At 40.2% G+C, this 9120-nt stretch overlaps 1 protein-coding gene across 1 annotated transcript; it reads right to left on the bottom strand.

Annotated features, from left to right (window-relative positions):
• Positions 1–649: 649 nt before the first annotated feature.
• LOC142312090 (uncharacterized) lies at positions 650–8577 on the bottom strand. Its single transcript, XM_075350966.1, has 6 exons — positions 8454–8577; positions 8145–8324; positions 7939–8062; positions 7758–7855; positions 7470–7560; positions 650–3434 (listed from the first exon to the last, which is right to left on the bottom strand). Exons 1-6 carry the CDS (start codon positions 8529–8531, stop codon positions 2020–2022), a joined length of 1986 nt encoding a protein of 661 aa, XP_075207081.1. The 5' UTR covers positions 8532–8577; the 3' UTR covers positions 650–2019.
• Positions 8578–9120: the final 543 nt, after the last annotated feature.

Below are 9120 nucleotides of genomic sequence, written 5' to 3'. Positions count from 1 at the left end.
AATATTTACCTTTTTTCTGGAAACAACAACTTAGACCACTGAGCAACAGTCCAGTTCTTTTTCCCCTTGGCCCAGGAAATACACTTCTGGCGTTGTCTATTGGTTAAAAGTGGCTTGACACAAGGAATGTGACACTTTTAGCCCATGTCCTGGATATGTCTGTGTGTGGTGGCTCTTAAAGCACTGACTCCAGCAGCAGTCCACTCCTTGTGAATCTCCCCCAAATTTTTGAATGGCCTTTTCTTAACAATCTTATCAAGGCTGCAGTTATCCCGATTGCTTGTGCACCTTTTTTCTACCACACTTTTCCTTCCAGTCAACCTTTCATTAATATCCTTGGATACAGCACTCAGTGAACAGCCAGCTTCTTTAGCAATGACCTTTTGTGACTTACCTTCCTTGTGGAGTGTGTCAATGACTGCCTTCTGGACATCTGTCAAGTCAGCAGTCTTTCCTATGATTGTGTAGCCTACTGAACCAGACTAAGGGACCATTTTAAATACTTAGGAAGCCTTTGCAGGTGTTTTCTGTTAATTATTCTAATTTTTTGAGATAATTACTTTTGGGTTTTCATTGGCTGTAAGCCATAATCATCAACATTAACAGAAATAAACACTTGAAATAGATCACTCTGTTTGTAATGACTCTATATAATGTATGCGTTTCACTTTTTGTATTGAATTGCTGAAAAAAAATTTGTTCTGGATGATATTATAATTTATTGAGATGCACCTGTATCATCACCAAAATAGACATTTGACTTACATCCTCCACATTCTCAATTTAAAGAGGTTGGCCGCTACTTTATATATTGTGCCCATCTACTGTGATCAGTAAATTAAGTGTATTGTGAAATACCTTCTTTTATCAATTTTAGCACTGAGCGGCTCTATATATGGCTGATCACATGACCCCTGGCTGTTGCTGATATCCGCTGATGTCACTTCAACTTCCGGGCTCTAGAAGTTGACGTGACATCATCCTATTGTGCGGCCTCTTACCCTTATTGACTGTGCTGTGGGTGGTGTTTCACCGCCCATGGCACAGCCTAAGAATAGAGCATGCGGTACAGGGGCACGCCGACCCCTCTGCCTGCTTAAGCTGGATGTGCATCCGAAGGTACACATCCAGCTGAATTGCATTGCAGCATAGAGTCGGTGGCGTGGAGTCACAGAAGGCAAGAGCATGTGCTGAGGAGAACACATGTGCCTGCTGTTTAAGAATATGAATATTCATGGCAGCCATGCCCATAATTCCGCCCACCTCTTGTTGCTGGCTTCAGTGTAGAGAGGTGGGAAGGATTATGGATGTAGAGAGCAGTGAATATTTGTTTCCTTAAACAGTGGGCTCATGTAATCTCCCAGCTGTGAACTTACTTCAGTTGCTGGCCTATCACGTGTGTCCGTTATTAAAGAGAATGAATATTCACCGCTCCCCAAGCCCATAATCCCAGGCATGGAGAGCAGCAAATATGTCAGCAGCTGATGACTGTGTAAGTGGGTGCTCATGGCAGTGGGAGGGGTTTGTGTGGAGATTTGAGTGGGTGTGATAGTTGCTGGCTTACAGGCCACTGCAATGCATGATGGAACCTGTAGTAATAGATAACATGAAGTTAGGAGAGAGGAAGTTGTCGATTAACCTCATTAGAGCTGTATCCAGCAATGAGGATGTTCTGCTAAAGCATGATAAAAGGAAATATTGCTAAAATAAGATAATGGGTGTTTTGAGAGGAACATTATAGCAATATTTATAAAAACAAAAATCAGTTATGGTACTGGACAACCTCTTTAAGATTTTAAGTCATATTCTCCACTACAAAATAGCATCTGCATTCCCTGCTTCTGCTTTTATACATATATATGCTATAATAGTCAATACTGTTTGGTTGTGCATATGACATTATAGATGCAAGGCATTATAGTAAACCCTGTTGCATGAAAATGGCTTCTCTCCTGAGTAACTTCTCCGATGGTAAGCAAGATAAAACTTGGGAAGTATTTTAATCAAAAATCCAAAGTATCATAATGGCTTATGCTTTGTGTGAGTTATCTGATGTGAAACAAGATCCCACTTATGTGCAAAACATCTCCCACATTCTGAACATGAAAATGGCTTCTCTCCCGTGTGAACTTTTTGATGATCAACAAGATTTGATTTCTGAGAAAAACATTTCCCACATACAGAGCATGAAAATGGCTTCTCCCCTGTGTGAGATTTTTGATGCCTAACAAGGTTTGGTTTCACAGCAAATCGTTTCCCACATTCTATACATGAAAAGGGCTTCTCCCCTGTGTGAGTTCTCTGATGTATGACAAGACCCATCTTCTGTTTATAACATTTCCCACATTCTGAACAGGTAAATGGCCTCTCTCCTGTGTGATTTTTTTGATGATTAACAAGAGAGATTTTTCGAGAAAAACATTTTCCACATTCTAAGCAAGAAAATGGCTTCTCTCCTACGTGAGTTCTTTGATGGGCAACAAAATTTTTCTTTGTAGAAAAAAAATTCCCACATTCTGAGCATTTAAACGGCTTCTCCCCTGTGTGAGTTTTTTTATGGTCAACAAAACTTGATTTCCAAGAAAAACCTTTCCCACATTCTAAGCATATAAATGGCTTTGCCCCTGTGTGAGTTTTTTGATGCTCAAGAAGAGAGGCTTTCCGAGAAAAACATTTCTCACATTCTGAGCATGTAAATGGCTTCTCTCCTACATGAATTTTTCGATGGGCAACAAAATTCTTTTTGGTAGAAAAACCGGTTCCACATTCTGAGCATATAAATGGCTTTTCCCCTGTATGAGTTTTTTTATGGTCAACAAGACCTGATTTCACAGAAAAACCTTTCCCACAATCTGAACAGGTAAATGGCTTCTCCCCTGTATGAGTTTTTGTATGTTGAATAAGATTTGCTTTCTGTAAGAAACATTTCTCACATTCTGAGCATGAAAATGGCTTCTCCCCGCTGTGAGTTTTCTCATGTACAACAAGATGTTGTTTCAATTTAAAACCTTTCCCGCATGTAGAACATAAATATGGCTTTTTGCCTGGGTGAATTCTCTGATGTATATCAACTTTTGTACCAGCTGTAAAACATTTCCTATTTTCTGACTTTGAAAATTCCTTTGCTTCTGTGTGACTTTTTTCACATGTATCAAGATTTGATCTTTCTGCACAACATGCAAATGGATTTTCCACTTTGCCAGATCTTTCATCTTCACCATCCTTTCTGTTATTTATATTTTTCTTATAAATCTGTAATGATTTATAAGATAGAACCTGTTGGTAAGGATCAGATGATAACTCATCTCTGCAAAGAGCTGCTGATATATCCTGAATAGTTGACTGTTCTTCATAAGCATCTTTTGTGAAACCATGATATTCTGCTTTAAAACATGAAGATATTGTATGTCCCTCTGACCTGCTCCTACAGTCACCTGCCGGGAATAAAATGTATTTTTTATTTTGGTATAATTTTACATTTTTTGGGTATAAACATTTCTATACAAATTGCATTTTATGTAGCTAAAGCAATAGAAGATAGACAAATATGTGACAAATATAGCCTCATTCTAAAAACACTAGGTAATGTCATGCATACCTCCCAACTTTGTGTAAGAAGAGATAAGATAAGATCCAGCAGTAGAACTCATGCTTTACATCCTCTTTATTGTAGATCAGTAAATCAACCCGGAATAAAACATACAAGAGTTCAAAGTCGCAATCACGTTTCAGAGCTATGTCTCTAATCATTGCATAAAGCTAATGAACTTATCTACAATCCCTGGTGCAGAAACCATTTATCCCAGAAGTGCCTCTATTTTGGTAGACGGACCTTAACATTAAAAGGGGTGGTCCAGCACCTAAAATATATTTTCCAAAATCTATCCCTTCAACCATCAACTTTCATACATGATAAACCAGGACAAAGCATTTGGCCCCACCCTGAAGCACACCCCCTAGAGTTCCATCCCTTTACCATTTATTTCTGTCTTGGTAGCAGGATATACACATGTGGTCAAAATTGTTGATACCCCTCGTTTAATGAAAGAAAAACCCACAATGGTCACAGAAATAACTTGAATCTGACAAAAGTAATAATAAATAAAACATCTATGAAAATGAACAAACGAAAGTCAGACATTGCTTTTCAACTATGCTTCCACAAAATAAAAAAAAAAACAACTCATGAAATACGCCTCGACAGAAATGATGGTACCCCTGAAAATAATGGGACAAAAGGGACATGTTAAATCATGGTGTGTCCACTAATTAGTATCACATGTGTCTACAATTTTGTAATCAGTCAGTGGGCCTGTATATAGGGCTACAGATACTCATTGTGCTGTTTGGTGACACGGTGTGTACTACACTCAACATGGACCAGAGGAAGCAAAGGAAAGAGTTGTCTCAGGAGATTAGAAAGAAAATTAATGACAAACATGTTACAGGTAAAGGTTATAAGACCATCTCCAAGCAGCTCGATGTTCCTGTGACTAGAGTTGCACATATTATTCAGAAATTTAAGATCCATTGGACTGTAGCCAACCTCCTTGGACATGGCAACAGGGGGAAAATTCATGACAAATGAAAGAGACGGATAATATGAATAGTAACAAAAGAGCCCAGAAAAGAATTCTAAAGCGATTAAAGGTGAACTTCAAGCTCAAGTGAAAAGGTTTTGGTACCGTAATTCTTCAAGCTCAAGGAACAGCAGTGTCAGATTGAACCATCTGTCGTTGTTTGAGCCAAAGTGGACTTCATTAAAAACAATTCAATGGCTATGTGAACAAAATAAGACAACCAAGGGAGACACCATTGTTGAAAAAAAATAATAAAAAAACAGACTGGAATTTGCCAAACCACAAAGCTTCTGGGAAAATGTCCTATGGACAGATGAGACAAAAATTGAATTTTTTTGGCAAGGCACTTCAGCTCTATGTTCACAGATGGAAAACTGAAGCATATCAAGAAAAGAACACTGTCCCTTCTGTGAAACATGAAGGAGTCTCTGTTATGTTCTGGGGCTGCTTTGCAGCATCTGGCAAAGGGTGTCTTAAATCTGTGCAGGGTACAATGAAATCTCAAGACTATCAAGGGATTTTAGAGAGAAATGTGCTGCCCAGTCTTAGAAAGCTTGGTCTCAGTCGCAAGTCATGGGTCTTGCAACAGGATAATGACCCAAAGCACACAGCTAAAAACACCCAAGAATGGCTAAGAGGAAAACACTGGACTATTCTGAAGTGGCCTTCTATGAGCCCTGACCTAAATCATATTGAGCATCTTTGGATTGAGCTGAAACATGCCGTTTAAAAAAGGCAACCTTCAAACATGAGATAAATGGAGCAGTTTGCTCTTGACGAATGGGCCAAAATACCTGTCGAGAGGTGCAGAAGTCTCATTGACAGTTATAGGAATCGTTTAATTGCAGTGCTTGCCTCAAAAGGTTGTGCAACAAAAAAAAAGTTAAAGGACCATCATTTCTGTCCAGGCCTGTTTCAGGAGTTTTATTTTATTATAAATTCTGTGGAGGCATGGTTGAAAAGCAATGTCTGACTTTCATTTATTCATTTTCAAAGATTTTTTTTATTTATTATTACTTTTGTCAGATTCAAATTATTTCTGAGAGCATTGTGGGTTTATCTTTCATTAAGAGTGTTACCAACAATCTTGACCACGTGTGTATACATACTGTATATATACGTGTACACAAAAAGGAAATCTGAAGAAAATACAAAAATTACAGAGGTGAAGTAACCAAATATAAGGGGGCTAATCAAACCCAGAAATAAAAGATAATGATAAAAATGAATAATAAAGCTACCAACAACCAATGTGTGTTTCACATATGAGCTACATCTGGGGTTCAGGAGGACAGAATCATTTTACATCTAGATCTGATGTACCCGCCCAAGCGGATTTCCACATGTCAGAAGAAATCTTTTACTTTCTTTCTGCCAGAAACCATCCAATTAAAAGGAAGAAAAATTCCATTCTCATAACATTTCAAGAACTATATTCAAATATTTAAAAGCTACAGAGACCTGGTGGAAAGACTAACTTCTTCTTATCCAAAACAGTGGTAGTAAGAACAGAATAAGGTTTCCAAAATGCCTCTGGCCAAATGTATCAAAATGCCATCTGAGAAACATACCAGATACAAGCTCTATCTCCTCCAGAAAAGCTCAGGACATTCTCCACCATATCCATGTCTGACGCCTGAACCAAGAAGATGAGCGCTTCCACCAAGCAGATATTCAGAGCTGCCATATGGTCTTCAGTCCAAACCCTTTCTAAACATCACAGATTACTCCTTCGCTAAAGATTTATCCCTTGGGAAAAAAGTTCTTCGAGCTATTGTTCCTCCCTTAATTGTTGCTATCTGGCATTTCTCCTTTGGTGCTGTTATGGTGGGTGACTGAAGAAAATACAAGTAGTCTTACTGGGATTTGTTTTATAGGAAACATTCCATGGCCGTATACCTTTTCCACCCATTATCTTGTATCCTTGCTGTTAAAAAAAATCAAATAAAAAACAAACAACTGAAGCATCCATGCTGGATCTGGTTATTTCGAAATATATTGAGTTGGAGATTGAAGATAGAGAGCGGTTATTTAATTCCTTTGTGTTTCCTGTCCCTATTAGGGAATGGAGTCATCCTCCTGTGGTGCTGACATGGAGGGTTCCTACAAAATAAATTACCAATAAGACTCAAGGGTGCTTTACACGCTGCAACATCGCTAACGATATATCGTTGGGGTCACGTCATTAGTGACGCACATCCAGCGTCGTTAGCGACATCGCAGCATGTGACACCAAGGAGCGACGATCAACGATCGCAAAAACGCCAAAAATCATTGATCGTTGACACGTCGCTCCTTTTCATAATATCGTTGGTGGTGCATGCCGCTGGTTGTTCGTCGTTCCTGCGGCGTAACACATCGCTATATGTGACACCGCAGGAACGACGAACATCTCCTTACCTGCGTCCACCGGCAATGAGGAAGGAAGGAGGTGGGCGGCATGTTCCGGCCGCTCATCTCCGCCCCTCCTCTGATATTGGGCGGCCGCTTAGTGACGCGCTGTGACGCCGAACGAACCGCCCCCTTAGAAAGGAGGCGGTTCGCCGGTCACAGCGACGTCGCTAGGCAGGTAAGTACGTGTGACGGGTGTTAGCGATGTTGTGCGCCACGGGCAGCGATCTGCCCGTGACGCACAACCGACGGGGGCGGGTACACTCGCTAGCGATATTGATAGCGATATCGCAACGTGTAAAGTACCCTTTATTCCTTGAACCTTATTTTATTGTCTATAACACAATCACATTTTCATCCATATTTAATTAGTATTTTTGGAGAAGAAATTAATCTAAGGCTGAGAAACCTGAAAGATCACAGAGCTCACAAAACGTAAGGCAAAATGGTAACTGGAAAGAATCTGTTACTTCTCTGTATTCAGTAGTCACTACTCACCTGGGTAGTCATACGTAGGAATCTCCTCTTTACACCACTCATCACCAATCACAAATGTCTTTATAGTATTATTATAGGTCAGATCTTCATCCTGAAACAAATATTGTAAAAGTCACAGACAGATGGAGACGTCACATTTCTGATCAGCTCTAATCCTGCCATCTCCACCGTTCTCATTACACAAGTATAAAACATATAATACTGGTGGATAAAACAAGACTGAGCACAAGACCTTCACAGCCGTCTACACATCATAGGGGGATTTCATGGCACCTTCTCTCTATCTACCTGATCATCCTGAGGAACATTGGGATCTTCTTGGTTACAGTCCTGTGGAAGAAGAGGACAGGGACATCTCTCTGGTGTTGTCCTCTTACTGGATAGAACTGGAGGAAACACATACAGGGACTCAATTCATTCTTTACATACAGGTAATTATAGGCTGTGTGTATTTAGTCCTGTCTATTACCTGGTGATGTGAGGGGCTGGGGAAGCTCCATCATGACGTCCTTGTACTGATCTTTGTGTTCTTCTAAATACTCCCACTCCTCCATGGAGAAATAGACGGTGACATCCTGACACCTTATAGGAACCTGACACATACAATGATACAGTCATCCCCCGATCCCTTCATAGCATTACTGTATAATGTCCCAGCATTCCCAGCAGTGTCACCTCTCCAGTCAGCAGCTCAATCATCTTGTAGATGAGTTCTAGGATCTTCTGGTCATTGATGTCCTCATGTATCGGGGGGTGAGGTGGAGGTCCCGTGATTGGGCTCAGGGGTCTTCCCCATCCCTCAGACACAGGGGCCTGACAGTGATCACTTGAGGCCTTCTTCACTACTATGTAATCCTGGTTATGGAGAGACACATTAATTAATCTCACTACAGACATTTCCAGAGACCTCACCTCTCCAGTTCTGTCCATCTGTTATTCCCATAGATAAGAATGATGTAATGTGACGTCATCAGAAGCTCTCACCTCTCCAGTAAGCCGGAAGAGGATCTCTAGAGTGAGGTCTAATATCTTCTCCGCCATCTTGTCTCTGTCCCTATCCATCCTGGATGGGTCAATCAGGAAAATTCTCCTATATAGGAAATATCCACTGAGAGGATCCGATATTGTAGGGACCTGAATGGGAAGACGAAAAAATATAAAGTCAGAAAAAATACAATATCAGGAAAAAATGGGATATGCAAACTGTCTTTTCAGAGAGGAAGATGACTTAAACTCTACTGCCACCTATTGAAAGTAGCAGTCCGAAAAGTCAATATCGACCCTCTAATGAGCCTTGTCATATGACTTAGGACGAAAACCAAACCAGAATCTCAATTTGCAGACACAGTGTTTCAGGGTATTGCCCTTTGCACCTGTAAAGTATGACATCTGATTTGGCTGTGTGAGAGGGTTAAAGGGATCTAAGGAGTAACGTTAATTTATATATTAATCTTTCCAGATGAGCAAAAGTCTTCCAGCTCTGTGACATTCCTGTTTCGTGTTGCATGCATGCATTTTGAGCTCTAGCCACAGATTTTCAATGATATTCAGATCAGGGGACTGCGAGGCCCATTGGAAAACCTTCAGCTTAAGCCCTTTGAGGTCGTCTATTGTGGGTTTTCATGTGTATTTAGGATCATTATCCATTTCT

Source organism: Anomaloglossus baeobatrachus, chromosome 5 (genome assembly GCF_048569485.1).
Source record: "Anomaloglossus baeobatrachus isolate aAnoBae1 chromosome 5, aAnoBae1.hap1, whole genome shotgun sequence".
Classification (NCBI taxonomy): domain Eukaryota; kingdom Metazoa; phylum Chordata; class Amphibia; order Anura; family Aromobatidae; genus Anomaloglossus; species Anomaloglossus baeobatrachus.
This window is presented reverse-complemented; position numbering and strand designations above follow the sequence as displayed.